This window comes from Panthera onca, chromosome D1, assembly GCF_046562875.1.
Source record: "Panthera onca isolate mPanOnc1 chromosome D1, mPanOnc1 haplotype 2, whole genome shotgun sequence".
Taxonomy (NCBI): domain Eukaryota; kingdom Metazoa; phylum Chordata; class Mammalia; order Carnivora; family Felidae; genus Panthera; species Panthera onca.
In genome coordinates this window covers 6673785-6687141 of record NC_138348.1, presented here as the reverse complement: position 1 = coordinate 6687141, position 13357 = coordinate 6673785, and the positions used below count along the sequence as shown (strand labels likewise).

At 54.0% G+C, this 13357-nt stretch overlaps 1 protein-coding gene and 1 long non-coding RNA gene across 3 annotated transcripts; one reads left to right on the top strand and one right to left on the bottom strand.

Moving 5' to 3' along the window:
* Nucleotides 1-513: 513 nt before the first annotated feature.
* Nucleotides 514-9079, bottom strand: RELA (RELA proto-oncogene, NF-kB subunit). Its single transcript, XM_060607251.3, has 11 exons — nt 8955-9079; nt 8291-8317; nt 8037-8188; nt 7739-7887; nt 6986-7077; nt 6495-6626; nt 5554-5658; nt 5124-5336; nt 2863-2943; nt 2699-2773; nt 514-1937 (listed from the first exon to the last, which is right to left on the bottom strand). Exons 1-11 carry the CDS (start codon nt 8959-8961, stop codon nt 1303-1305), a joined length of 1668 nt encoding a protein of 555 aa, XP_060463234.1. The 5' UTR covers nt 8962-9079; the 3' UTR covers nt 514-1302.
* A 385-nt stretch (nt 9080-9464) lies between these two features.
* On the top strand, nt 9465-12105 carry LOC132662011 (uncharacterized). 2 transcript variants are annotated; one of them, XR_009602478.3, is made up of 2 exons: nt 9465-9749; nt 11202-12105. It is a non-coding gene; the product is annotated as an uncharacterized LOC132662011 (long non-coding RNA). The 2 variants fall into 2 exon arrangements; XR_009602477.3 differs by having other exon boundaries at nt 9465-9760.
* The last annotated feature ends 1252 nt before the right edge of the window (nt 12106-13357 follow it).

The window sequence follows — 13357 nt, the reverse complement described above, 5'->3', positions numbered from 1 at the left end:
TTTGGTCCTCGCAGAACAGGATGTCAAAGCATAGACCTTTACCTGGCACCTCCCTTCCCCAACAGATGCGAACTCTCCCTCAACCACCCAAGAGATGAAATCCAAACCTCTCGGTCCAGCGTCCTTCATGTTTTTTATAGCCTGGCCCCATCCAACTTTTCCAACATCGTCTCTTTTACCCGGCTCACCTTCCAACGCTGGCTAGACCCTTTGCAAGACTGACCCTCCTCTGATCAAAGACCTGAAGCTGATTGCCCCTATGGCCTCTGTGAAGCTCTTCCTGAAACTACTCCATCCCCACAGCCACTGGGCCCTGCTGAGCTCTCACTGTGCTGGGACACCGCCCCTATCAGCTGCTTGCTTTCATCCACGGGCATTTCATTCCAAGGACATCCTCGGACTGCAGGCTTCTAGATAACAGTGTAACTATTCATCCAACTCTGTATCGCTAATGTCCAGCCTGACATGACCAGCAAAGAGCGTGCTGTTTGCTGAAAGAAGGGGAATCTCTGGCCAGCTTGGCAACAAATTTATTAGTTCAGAATAGAAAGAGCAAGAGTCCAACTGCTTTGATTTCTTCAGTAAAAACTGAGCCTCTTGATTGGAGAGCTGCCAGCCTGCCCTCCCCCCTACTCTCCAAACAACTAGCCCTACTTATTAAGGCACTTGAGGAAAGGGGGAACAGAGAGGTCTCAGACCGAACCTCCCGGGATCCCGGACAGGGCCAGTGTTGTCCCACCGGTTCCCTTACAGCCACAGCTGAGCAAGGAGAGCTGGCAGAGACCTCCGCAGGGCCAGAAGGCCAGGCCCTCAAATGCTGGTGTTAGTTCAAGGACAACGTGCCAGCACCACAGAGGGGCTGGTAACAGGCATTATTTTGGCACAAGATGTGAATGAATCCATCATGTGAAGACACTTGGTGATAAGGCTTTGTGGCCTCAAAGGCCATAGCTCCAGCCTGTCCCTCTCTCTAGGAGAGTATTAGAAGCTGGAAGGTAGGGATGGGGGCCCCCAGAATTCCCTGTAAAGAGAAGGGAGCGGAACATCAGGATAGGGGAAGAGTTTGAGTCCTCCCTGCTCCCCGCTTTCCAGAGAAGTTAATGCTTCTGCTTAAGCACCTCCAAAAAGAGAGAGAGATAGACACTGCCAGTAAAAGAGTAAAATGCACCCCCCGGAAGACATCACCCAAAGAAGTTGGGGGCAGTTGGAGCACACCCCCCTCCCCGAATCCATAAGTGCTTGCTTTGGGAGGGCTTCAATCCCCTGCAACCCAGTACCCCAGGCAGGGTAAGTGTCACCCCCTTAGGAGCTGATCTGACTCAGAAGGGCTGAGAAGTCCATGTCGGCAATGGAAGAGAAGTCTTCATCCCCTGAGAGGAGGCCGTTGGGAAGCCCCGAGGCCCCCAGGGGAGCGGGAGCTGGGTCAGGGGGCCTCTGGGATCCCGTCACCAGGCGAGTTATTGCCTCAGGGTATTCCATCAGCATGGGCTCAGCTGGGTGGGGGGCCACAGATACACCCTGGTTCAGCAGCTGCTGAAACTCAGAGTTGTCGACGGATGCCAGGTCTGTGAACACTGCCGGGTCGGCGCTGTTGCCAAGCAGGGCCCCCAGGTCTTCATCAGCGTCAAACTGCAGCTGCAGCAGGGCCTCCGTCAGCGTCCCTTCCCCAGCCTGGGTGGTCTTGGGAGCAGGCGGGACCACAGCCTGAGCAAGGCCTGGCGCTAAAATTGGGGCAGGGGCCGGGGCTGGGGCCGGGGCAGGGGCGGGGACAGGAGCGGGGGCCGGGACAGAGGCAGGGGCCGGGGCCAGGATTGGGGCAGGGGCTGGTGCCAAGGCAGGGGTCTGGCTTGGGATCTGCCCGGAAGAGAAGACCATGGGGGAGAACTCCTCGAAGTTGATGGTGCTGAGGGATGGCGTAAAGGGATAGGGCTGGGGAGCTGGAAGAGAGAGACAGAGTCGGGTCAGACAAGGCTGCAGAGACCCACCCTGTCACCTGTGCCCCAGCCCCTGTCAGTAGTGCTTAGGATCAGTCCCTAGGAGGAGGTCCCTCCCTAGGAGGTCATGGCTAGCACCCTCACTCCTTCTTCCTCAGTCTGACCTGTTCGGTTCCATCCCCACGTCCTCCTGTGGAGCCCTCCAGCCCGCAAAGCTCTCCCAGCCTTTTAGAGGAAGGGATGCTGTCAGAGATCAGCTGGTAAAACCCAAGCCGCAGACCATGAGCCCAGTGAGCGCCCGGCGAGTCAAAGCCTGAAGCAGGGCACTTGGTCGCTCTTTTGTGAGCTACATACCAGCACGCCCATTCTGCTGGAGGAGCTTTTGCTTCCCTAATTCAACTGAGAGCTGAGGGCGAAGACTGCATCTTTGAATGGTCTCCTGCGGCATCCAGTATGGGGTTTAGCTGACATAGTGGTTCTCAGACCACAACGTGCATTAATTCATGAGCTGGTTCCTGGGCCACGCTTCCAGAGCCTCTGGATTGCACAGGTCAGTGATGGGGCCGGGGAATGTGCATCTTCACTACCCCCCCTTCCCCCCCCCCCAAATGACTCTGATGTGGGTAACTAGACCTTAAGCCCTGTGAGCCCCACAGACAGTAAGCTTCAGACACCCGCTGGTAAAGCTGACCCCCTCCGGCCCAGAGCCACAGGCTGAATAGAGTTGAGCCCACAGTTCCGGTGGGGCAACAGGAAATCCTTACCTGGCTTGGGGACGGCAGCTGAGCTTCGGGAAGGCACAGCGATGCGCCGGGGTGGAGGCCGGGGGTCGGTGGGTCCTGTGGGGCAAGGCTGGGTCAGTTCCTAGCCCCCAGGGTCTCCCCTCCCCTATCCACCACCTTCTAATTCTCTGCACTGCCCCTCTCACCATTGAAAGGACTCTTTTTCATGATGCTCTTGAAGGTCTCGTATGTCCTTTTGCGTTTCTCCTCAATCCGGTGACGATCATCTAGAAAAGTAATGGGGAGAAGTGGGTCTTGCTCTTCTCAGCTGGATCCCCAGAGCCTTCAAAGGACCCGCAGGAGGAAGATGACGAGACCACCTTTCCGTAAGACCCCTTCTCCAAACATTGCCTGCCAGTGAGAAGGGCCTCATGACACTGACACGCAATTCTGAGAGTCCCACAGCTTTCTGAGAAGGCCTTGGTCACTGAATCTGACCACCCCCCTCAAAGGCCACGTGGGTGCCTCCAAGTAGGGGTCGTGCTCTGAGGGGACAGGAGCCCTCGTGAAGCCGTCTCCAGCTTTTTCTCTTACCTGCGTTGCCCACGTCCTCGCTCACCTCCAGCCTTGATCCGGGCCTGGCCATGATCTTTGCACTCTGGGGCAGCATAACAGGCTTGCCAAAGACCAACAAGGACTTGTATTCTTACCTCTGATGGTTTGCTAGTTCAGTCTGGAGCCTCCAGGACTGCCTTGCTAAGTATCGGAGCATATGGATGACTCCAAAGTACTCAACACCATCAGTCCAAAGCCAGCCTCATCATCTCACCTCAAAAACCGGGTTCTTCCTTCTCCAGTGGCCCCTCACCACCTGTCTGCCCTGTCACCCCAACCAGAAACCTTGGAATCATCCTCAGCATCTTCCTTTCTCTCACTCTCCACCGTCCACTAACACGACGCGCGTTTACCAACACCCACCGCGCGCAGCCTCCATCCTAGCCACCGGGGGTGTGGCTGTAAGCAGACAAAGGCTCCTGCTCCCCCCGAAGTGGACATCCTCATGACAGGGGGACAGGGACACAACCACATACAAGTGACAGGAGCTCTGAGGAAGAGACACAGGCTGATGTAACAGAACCGGAAGTGAGGCTGGGGAGTCGAGCTTAGAGGCGGCCGTGGAAACACCAGTGTGGGCCCATCATGTGGAGATCAAGCATTCCAAGCAGAGGCAACAGCTGGAGCACAGGTCCCGAGGAGGGACTGAGCTTAGTGTGTGTCGGACAGGAGGGCCTGGGGGCGGAGGGCACCCAAGGGAGACAGCGCTGGAGGAGACTGTCTTCCTCTGCCACTGGCTCTGCAAGGTTCACTCCACGTCTTCTCCTGGACCGGACTACGGCATCTTCCACAAGAGCCTCCCTGCCTGGAGTCTCTCCCTCTCGGATCCTCTATACATTCCTGCCAGAGTGAGCTTCCAGATCCACGCGTGCCCCTTCCTTCTTAAACCTTTGGTGGCTCCCCACTGTCTTTGGGATGAGATCTTGGATGAATGCCTTGAGTCTGACACTCGAGGCCCTCCTGCCAGCACCTGTTCAGTGCCCGCCGACAGCTCCCACAAGGCTGCCCCCAAATGCGATGGGCACCCTCCAACGCCCTTGCGCCTCCAGGTGTCTGTCCGCCTACCCGGAGACTGTGCTTCCGGGGCCTTCTCCGCCTTAAAACACTCCTGCCCCATGCAGCCATCTCCAGCTCTTTGCACGCAGCTCCCTCTGTTTCACAGGTCTTTCTGTCACTTAAGAATCTGTCCTGCTTGTTTGTCTTTCTCATGAGACTGAGCTTCTGGAGAGCAGGGAACACATCTCATTCGTCTTTGTGTTCACAATACCTGGCACGGGCCCTGACACCACGTGGTTGTCAGTAACTATTTGTGGAATGAACCGATGGCTATTTCAGGGGTTGCTTTCCAAACGCTATTAGACTGCTCCTGGGACAGAAAACACTCTCAGGCTCGACGACGGGCTTTGGATCGAAGATCATTCTGGCTGTTCCTAATGTGGTCAGATGCCCGAAAGCCTTGACCAAATCATGGCTACGTGGGAGGGACGAGACACATCGCCTGGCAATAGGACCCTAGAGCCAGATGGCCTGAGTTTAAATACTAACTCTGCCACTCACTATCTACGTGACCTCAGGCAACTCAGATGCCATCTTCTACCTCAAAAAGCTCACGAGGGAACAAAATCAGGTAATTCACTGATAACGCTTGGAATAGGAACAAACATATAAGGACTCAGTCAATCTCAGGGATCCTTACTACTAACTGAGGCAAGAAAGAGAATCTGATTCCTGTATAAATCCCTGCCCCGACTCTAGTTCTTGACCCACTACTACAGCCCCAGACGTCTAGCCCTAGCCTCACGTCTGCTGGCTGGAGACAACAGTCCTGCTGCTTCCCTCCCCAGCTGTGTACCTGTGTCTGGCAAGTACTGAAATTCCATGGGCTCGCTGAGCTCCCGATCTGAAGGCCGCCGCAGCTGCATGGAGACACGCACGGGGGCCTGCAGGCTGGGGTCGGCATAGGGAGGTGTCCGGAACACAATGGCCACTTGTCGGTGTACGTCAGCTTGAGAAAAGGAGCCTCGGGCCTCCCAGCCTGGTCCCGTGAAATACACTTCAATGTCCTCTGCGGGAGACGGGGAGCAATGTGGGTCACCGTGCTCGACTCATACGGCTCGCCGCCCGCCCCCCCACAATCGCTGAGACTTGTTTCCCAAGATACATCACTCTGCTGCCCCCGAGGCATTAGGGGGAGTGTTTAAAGCCAGTCTCCTGACACCATCTCCGCTCAGCATTGCCCCTCACCTCCTGTTCCAGAGTCCAGCCCTCTTCCTGGTGTGTACCTTTCTGCACCTTGTCACACAGCAGGAAGATCTCATCCCCCCCGAGGCAGCTCCCAGAGTTTCGGTTCACTCGGCAGATCTTGAGCTCGGCGGTGTTGGGGGCACCTGAGGGCATGGGAATAAGGAGGGAAGCCCTGAACCGTCGCAGGTCTCCGGGGCTGGCCTGCAGGGGATGCAACATCCCTGTCCATCCCAGAGTCAAGGCCGTTCAGAGCTTGCGGACCACACCTCCGCAGCCAAGGCTGCCCCGTTCCCAGGACCCCTCAGCCCAACGTATTCAGCAACTGTTTATCTACTATGTGCCCAGCACTGTTCCACGCACGGAAAACACGACAAAACTTAATCATCTCTGCCCTCGTGGAGCTTATAGTCTGGGGGAACCAATCTGGTCACATACCCTCTTTTTCCATCAGACCCAAGCACCCTTCAAGACCCAGTTTGCTTGGTAACAGACCCTTCCCTCCTGACCTCCACTTCATCCTGGTTTTCTGTCCTTGGGGCTCCAGAGCCCTTTTAGTCCCATTCATCCTGCTGATTACTTGATTAAAGGCTGCAAGTGATCATCATTGGCCCAAATCATCTGTGAACTTCCTATGAGATTTCATCATTGAATTACTACTCTGGTAACATCTTCTTGTTCCTGGGAGTTCATTTCCCGGAGTCGTTAGTACCGTTCCGGGCACACTATCCTCCCATCATGTAGTGGAAATGCCTGTCTCGCATCGACTCCCTGCCAGCCTAGAAGCGACACCTCACAGGCAGCTCCGGGTCTTCTTTGCCCTGTCCCCCCAGCCAGCACAGAGCTGGACACAGAAGAGGTGACAAATCCACAAGATGCCTGAACCAAGCGAGAGCTCCTCTCGCAGGCCATACCCAGCCAACCCCCTTCCTCCTCACAGGCCCATCCCCCTCTCCCTTCCACGGCTACCCCGGCCACTCACGGTTGTCAAAGATGGGATGCGAGAGGACGGGTGGCAAGCGGAGGGGCCTGCCTGCCGGGTCCCGCACTGTCACCTGGAAGCAGAGCCGCACCGCATTCAGGTCGTAGTCCCCACGCTGTTCTTCTATGGGAACTGCCACAAAAGCACATGGTCAGGAGATTGGGAGGCATGGCAGGGAATGAGGGGGGGGCAGGGAGCTCTGGGCCAGGAGGGTTAGTTGAGGGTGTGTCAAACAGTAGGAGTCCTAAAGCAGGAGAGAGACAAGGTTCTAGACCCATCACTGACCTGTATGACCCTCATGGGACCCTGGATGTCATGTCCCCTCACTGGCTCCCAGTTTCCCCAATGGTAAAATGGGAGTGTGTACTGAATGGGCAGCAAGCTTCCGTCTGCGCTATGACTGTTGGCCAATGAGGTGCAGGGAAGGTGGCTTCAGAGGGGCGACAGAGGGTGGGGGTGCTTCAAGCAGGCCCAGGCTTTCGCCCCCTCACCTTGGAAGGGATTGTTGTTGGTCTGGATACGTTGACTGATGGCCTGCTCCAGGTCCCGCTTCTTTACACACTGGATCCCCAGGTTCTGGAAGCTGAGTCCCCCACCAGGCATCAGTCCCACGGTCTCTGCCCAGGCTGCCCCCCTCCCCCCACGCACGAGATCACCTCTGTGCTTTACCCCCTCGAAAGGCTTCCTCCTGTGCTGCAAAGAAACCCCACTCCTTACTTTGGCTGAAAAGCACCTGTGCCCTGCGACCCGGCCCTAGCCACGGTCCCTGCTGGCTCCCTGCCCTCAGCCATAGCGGCTTCTTGTCTGTTCTCCAAACACGCCAAACTCAGCCCCACTTTGAGGCCTTCGCATGTGTTCACTCTGCTTGGAATGTTCCTTCCATGCTTCTTTGCTCTTTCTCACTACTCAAGCCTTAAGTGAGAGGCCTTTCCTGACTTCCTGGCTCTCCTCCCTCCCTCCCCTCCACCAGGAGATTATTCTTCCAACCTAACACCGTTTTATTTTCATCTGTGAAGTTATCTCAGGTGTTGAGGTGACTGGGGATCCAGCCCTAGCCCACAGAGCCCTTATCTACTTGACAGTGGAGACGCGCCAACAGGTAACTCCAAGACCAAGGGAATCTGCTTGCAGAGCTAGGAGTGAGGCATTTGGCCCCTTGTCCAGATGGAGTAAGACAGTAACAGCTACACAACTGCCTTGCCTCTTGCCCCCCCACCCCCATGCCCTGCTGGTCAGGAGCTCACCTGTGGATGCAGCGGTCTGGGCAGAGCTCAGCCTCATAGAAGCCATCCCGGCAGTCTTTTCCCACCAGCTCATGGGGGTGAGGCCGATGAGGGGGGTCCTTGGTGACCAATGAGATGCGAACTGTCCCTGGCCCGGTGTAGCCATTGATCTGTTCAAAGTACAGAGAACATCTAGAAACTCAGGAATTCCAGACCCAACTCCCAGACACTGCACCGGGGCCCGGAAGCAAGCCTACCACAGTTCCTTCCCGCAGACCCTCTCTGTGCCCCCCACCCCACCGCTAACAGCCATGCTGACCTTGATGGTGGGGTGGGTCTTGGTGGTATCCGTGCTCCTCTCGCCGGGGATACTGCCCGCGGAGCGACCCTCGCACTTGTAGCGGAAGCGCATGCCCCGCTGCTTGGGCTGCTCGATGATCTCCACATAAGGGCCAGAGGCCTGGGCCGGCTCTGCGGCGGGGACACGGACCAGCCCCGGTCAGGCGGCTGCCCTCCTTGCCCCTAACCCTGGGGAGCTCCTCCCCAGTCACTGGGAAAGGCTGGTCCACTTACCAGTCGGGAAGATGAGGGGAAACAGGTCTGAAAGGGGAGGGAGACGAGGGTCAGCACAAGCCCACTTCCCATCCTTACCAGGGAGGGCCTGCTTCCCCACGGAGAGGAGATGGAGCCAGGCTCCCTCCCTCCGAAGGAGACTTTGTCAAGGCCTGTTCCCTGGGACCTGCGGGTGAAACTAAGGAGAAGGGGTAAAGAAGGCAGAAGCACCTGCTTCGCGAGGGAACCCTGGGTATAGCGTCCTCTCTTTACGGAGGGAAATGGAGTCGGGGCCTTTCCTACTTCCATAGGGAAAACTAAGGGAGGGCACTTCCCACACCTCATCCTGAGAGGAAACCGGGTCAGACACAGTCTCTCCCCTGACAAGGAAACCAAGTCGGAACTGCCCCCACGGCCCCGGGGTGAAACTGAGTCAGAGCTCACAGCCACCCCTCCCCCCTCCCCCCCCCCCCGCCAGAGGATACTGAGTCAAGTCTCCGCCACCTAAAGGGGAAACTGAGTCAGACCCCTCCATGCCCGCCCCGCCCCGCGCCACCATCCGGCCGGCCGCTCCCTGCGCAGCGCCCGTCGGCGCAGGAAGGGGCGGAAGGCGGCGCGGGGGGCTCCCGTCGCCGTCCCGGAGACCCCGACGCGGCCACCCCGCGGGGTCAGAGGGTGCCCTCACCGTCCATGGCCAGGGTCCCGGGGGCGGGGCCGGGGTCGCAGCTGGACCCGCAGCGCGCGCTACAGCCAAGCCATTCGCCAGAGGCGGAAATGCGCCGCGCGCGCCCGCCGCCGCGTCACTGCCGGGAATCCGGCCGCGCCTGCGCGCTGCACCGCTCGGCCGCCGTCGCCGCCGCCGCGGCCGCCGCCACCCGCGCGGGGCCAGGCGCGCGCCGCGCTCAAGTCTGAGAGGCCGCGCGCGCCGCCGCCTCCGCCGCCGCCGCTGGAGTCTGGGAACCAGAGCGCGCCGCTCCGGGAACCAAGAGGCTGCTCGTCCCGACGCCACTCTCGAGGCTGGCGGGGCTGCTGGGCTGCCTCCCGGGTCCAGGCCCCGCCTGGAGGGCGGGCCCAGCGATTACTCACAATGTTTTTAGGGGATTTCGGGGCCCCCTCCCGCTGATCGGAGGAGTTGGGTGATGTCACCCGGGCCGGGTCTGGAGCCCAGCCAGGGCTGCTGGGCTGCGGCCGCCCGCCCTGCGCGGGGAAAGGCCCGGGCCTGCTTCGCCCGCAAAGGCCAGGTGGCTGACCTCCGCAAAGTTTCCTAATCGCCAAAGGTGCCTCTTGGTGGTGTCGCGGCAGAAGCACTTTTTAATTAGCCATTCACCCCAATCTAACAAAGCAGGGGCAAAGGGGAACTTCCGGACCTCTCCACCTGGCAGTGCTTGGACCGTGGGCTTCACGGAGCCTGCAGAACGCAAGGGGCGACCAGGACACTGCGCCGCATCTGCTCCCGCCGGCGAGGGCGGACCGAGGGCTAGTAGGTTTAAGGTTCATATGCGCTTATGGTTCATTCACATTGTCAGCCCCAGGTCCCAGGCCCCCAGCGCCCCCCCCCGCCCCCCGCCCCCAGGGGCGATGGTAGGGCTGGAGGCGCCCAAGGGTAAATCTTCCGATTTATAAAGAGCTTCGTCTTTATAGCCTGATGCCTGTGTCTTGGAAGGTCCCAGACCCCTGGGGCCACCTAAACCCGCAAAGTCCTGCACCCCCCTCCCCCGCCCATCTCCCCAGGGCCTACTGCTAGGGTCCAACCATCTGCTAAAGCAATTCCACTAATTAACCCTCCTGTGACCTCTCCGCGGAGGTATAGTCCCCAAGGCCAAGCTCAAGGCCTCTTTGTGGGGTGAGGGAGGAGGCTGGAGTACCCCCCCCCCCCCCGGGCTTTTTCCCCAAACGAAGATGCTCCAAGGCAGGCGGTAGATTCTTCCCCAGATGGAGAAAGACTGAACTCGTTCTAAATTAGGGAATCATGTGGGAATTGGAAAAGATTGGAAATTCTGACTTGCTTTCCCAGGCTCTGAAAAAACAGGAAGAGAAAAGTGAAAACAGTTAACCACCCCTCCCACTCATTTCAGTTTCTCCTGTTTTGGGCCCCGATTTGAAGAGTCAGCTCACTTTTGAGAAGGAGGCATTCAGGTCGACAGAAGTGATTACTTAAAATCTTTGGTTAATGATACACAATCATTGATCCTTGCATGATCCTCTTTTTAAAATTCACATATATTGGGACACCTGGGTGGCGCAGTTGGTTAAACCTCCCACTTTTGATTTCAGCCCAGTTCATGATCTCAGGGGTTCATGGGGTTGGGCCCTGTGTAGGGCTCTGTGCTGACAGCGAGGAGGCTGCTTGGGATTCTCTTTTCCTCTCTCTCTCTACTCCTCCCTTGCTCAAGCTTGTGCTCTCTCTCAAAATAGATAAATAAACTTAAAAAAAAATTGTTTTTAAAGATAGCCAGTCTTAAAAAAGCTCTTAATGCATGGATTTAAACATATTTGATGCATTTTGATCTATTAATATTTGATCTATTGTTTTCCTTATTGAAGTTTAAATTGTTCCATCTTTGGCCAGTGGAAAAATTTTCAATTTTGTTCTTCACTCCTTTTGACACAGTTCCGCAATTCTAGTGTCTAAGATCTGGAATTGGGAAGGTTTCTGAAGAGTCCTCATTCCTCCTAGTGGGAAATGGTATTTAGAGACCACAGCCTGAGTGCTAGGGGTACTTACTGATCCCTTACTGATCCCTTACTGTACTGGGTTAGTCATTGTAGATCTTTTCAATGAACAGTTAGGCTATATATATAATATAAAATGTATTAGGAGTTCATATTGATATCTCCTTTTTAAATTTAGGACTACAGGGTTTTAACTTACCCTCAATCATCTTACATATTTCTCCAGTGTTAGAAAACAATCTCATTTCTCTTTTTACAGAAATAGAACAATTCATCCTTAAGTTCATATGCAGTCTCAAGGGACCCTGAATAGCCAAAACAATCTTGAAAAAGAAGAACAAAGTTGGAAGAGTAAGACTTCTTGATTTCAAAACTTACTACAAAAGAATACTAATCAAGCCCATGTGGTACAGACATAGATTGATGAAATGGAATAGATAGAAAACAAACAAATAGAAAAACAAACTCACATATGTGGTTGAATGATTTTTGGTAAGAGTGCTAAGACTATTCAATGAGGAAAGGACAGTCTTTTTACCAAATGGTGAGGGGAAAACTGGAATTTCACCTTCAATAAATGAAGTCGGACCCTTACCTTACTCTATATACAAAAATTAACTTAAAATAGATTGAAGACAAAGAGGCAAACCATAAAGCTCTTAGAAGAAAGCATAGTGGAGGCGGGGGGCTCACCTGGGTGGCTCAGTTGGTTAAACAACCGAGTCTCGATTTTGGCTCAGATCATGATCTCATGGTTTATAGGTTTGAGCCCCGTGTCCGGCTCTGTGCTGACAGCACAGAACTTGTTTGGGATTCTCTCTCTCCCTCTCTCTCTGCTCCTCCCCCCTCCCCAAGTTGTATGATTCTACTTATATATAGAATTGTCAAATTCATAGAGACAGAAAATAGAATAATGGTTACCAGTGGCTGGGGAAAGGAAGGAATGGGGAGTCAGTGTTTAATGGGTACAGAATTTATACTGGGGGTGGTGGAAAGATTCTGGAGATGGATGGTGGTGATGGTTGCAAAACAATAGAAGTATACTTAATGCCATGGAACTGTACACTTAAAATAGTTAAAATGGTAAACTTTATACGATGTATATTTTATCACAATAAATAAATAAAGGAGTAAATAAATAAATACCTCTGTTCTCAATGACATCGACCAATTACTCATTTGATGTATTTCACATTGTACACAAAACATTCTCAGAATAATAACACCAACTGCCACCAATAATGCGTGGAGTTATTGAAAATATAATATATTTTTGTAGTATTTGTCCTTAGGTTATATATAATTTGGGGTACACATCCATTATCAGGTTAAGGTAGCTCCTTTCTCGTTCTAGTTTACTAAGAAAGTGTATGGTAAGTAGGTGTTGATTTTTTTTCTTTTTAAAAGTTTTTGTTTATTTATTTTGAAAGAGAGAGAGAGTAGGGGAGGCACAGAGAGAGAATTCAGAGCAGGCTCCGCGCTGTCAGCACAGAGCCCGATGCCGGGCTTGAACCCAGAGCCACGAGATCATGACCTGAGCCGAAATCAAGAGTCAGATGCTTGGGGCGCCTGGGTGGCGCAGTCGGTTAAGCGTCCGACTTCAGCCAGGTCACGATCTCGCGGTCCGTGAGTTTGAGCCCCGCGTCAGGCTCTGGGCTGATGGCTCGGAGCCTGGAGCCTGTTTCCGATTCTGTGTCTCCCTCTCCCTCTGCCCCTCCCCCGTTCATGCTCTGTCTCTCTCTGTCCCAAAAATAAATTAAAAATGTTGACAAAAAAAAAATTAAAAAAAAAAAAAGAGTCAGATGCTTAACTGACTGAGCCATCCAGTCACCCTGATTTTTTTTCAAATGTTTTTCCACATCTATAGCGAAGAGCAGATGATTTTTCTCCTTTATCTGTTAATGTAGAGTATGATGTGGACTTCCTGATAGGAAACAGTCCTGTGTTCTTGGGATAAAACTAGCTTGGTCATCAGTGCGTTACATTGTTGACTTGATTCACTGATAAATGAGGAGGGGGTTTTGCAACTATATTTGTACATGAAGTTGCTGTCATTTTCCTTCCCCCCGCCCCCGGCTTGGTGTAATTTTGGTATCAAAATTGTACCAGCCTCAGAAAGATTGGAGGAAAAATCTCCCCTGTTCTATTCACTTGAGGAGTCTGTTTAAGTTTGGAATGATTTCTTCCTTGAACAATTGGTAAAACTCACCAGTAAAACTGACTGTGGCTGTTGTTTTCTCAGTAGATTTTATTTAATTATTTTAACCTTTTAATTATGAACATTTTCACATACATTCAGTATTAGAGAGACTGGCATAGTTAACCCCTACATACCCATCCTTCAGCTTACATAAGTTATCAACTTTCCTGGGGTGTTTTTTTTTTTTTTTTTTTTGCTCCGTTTTAGGGAGTATT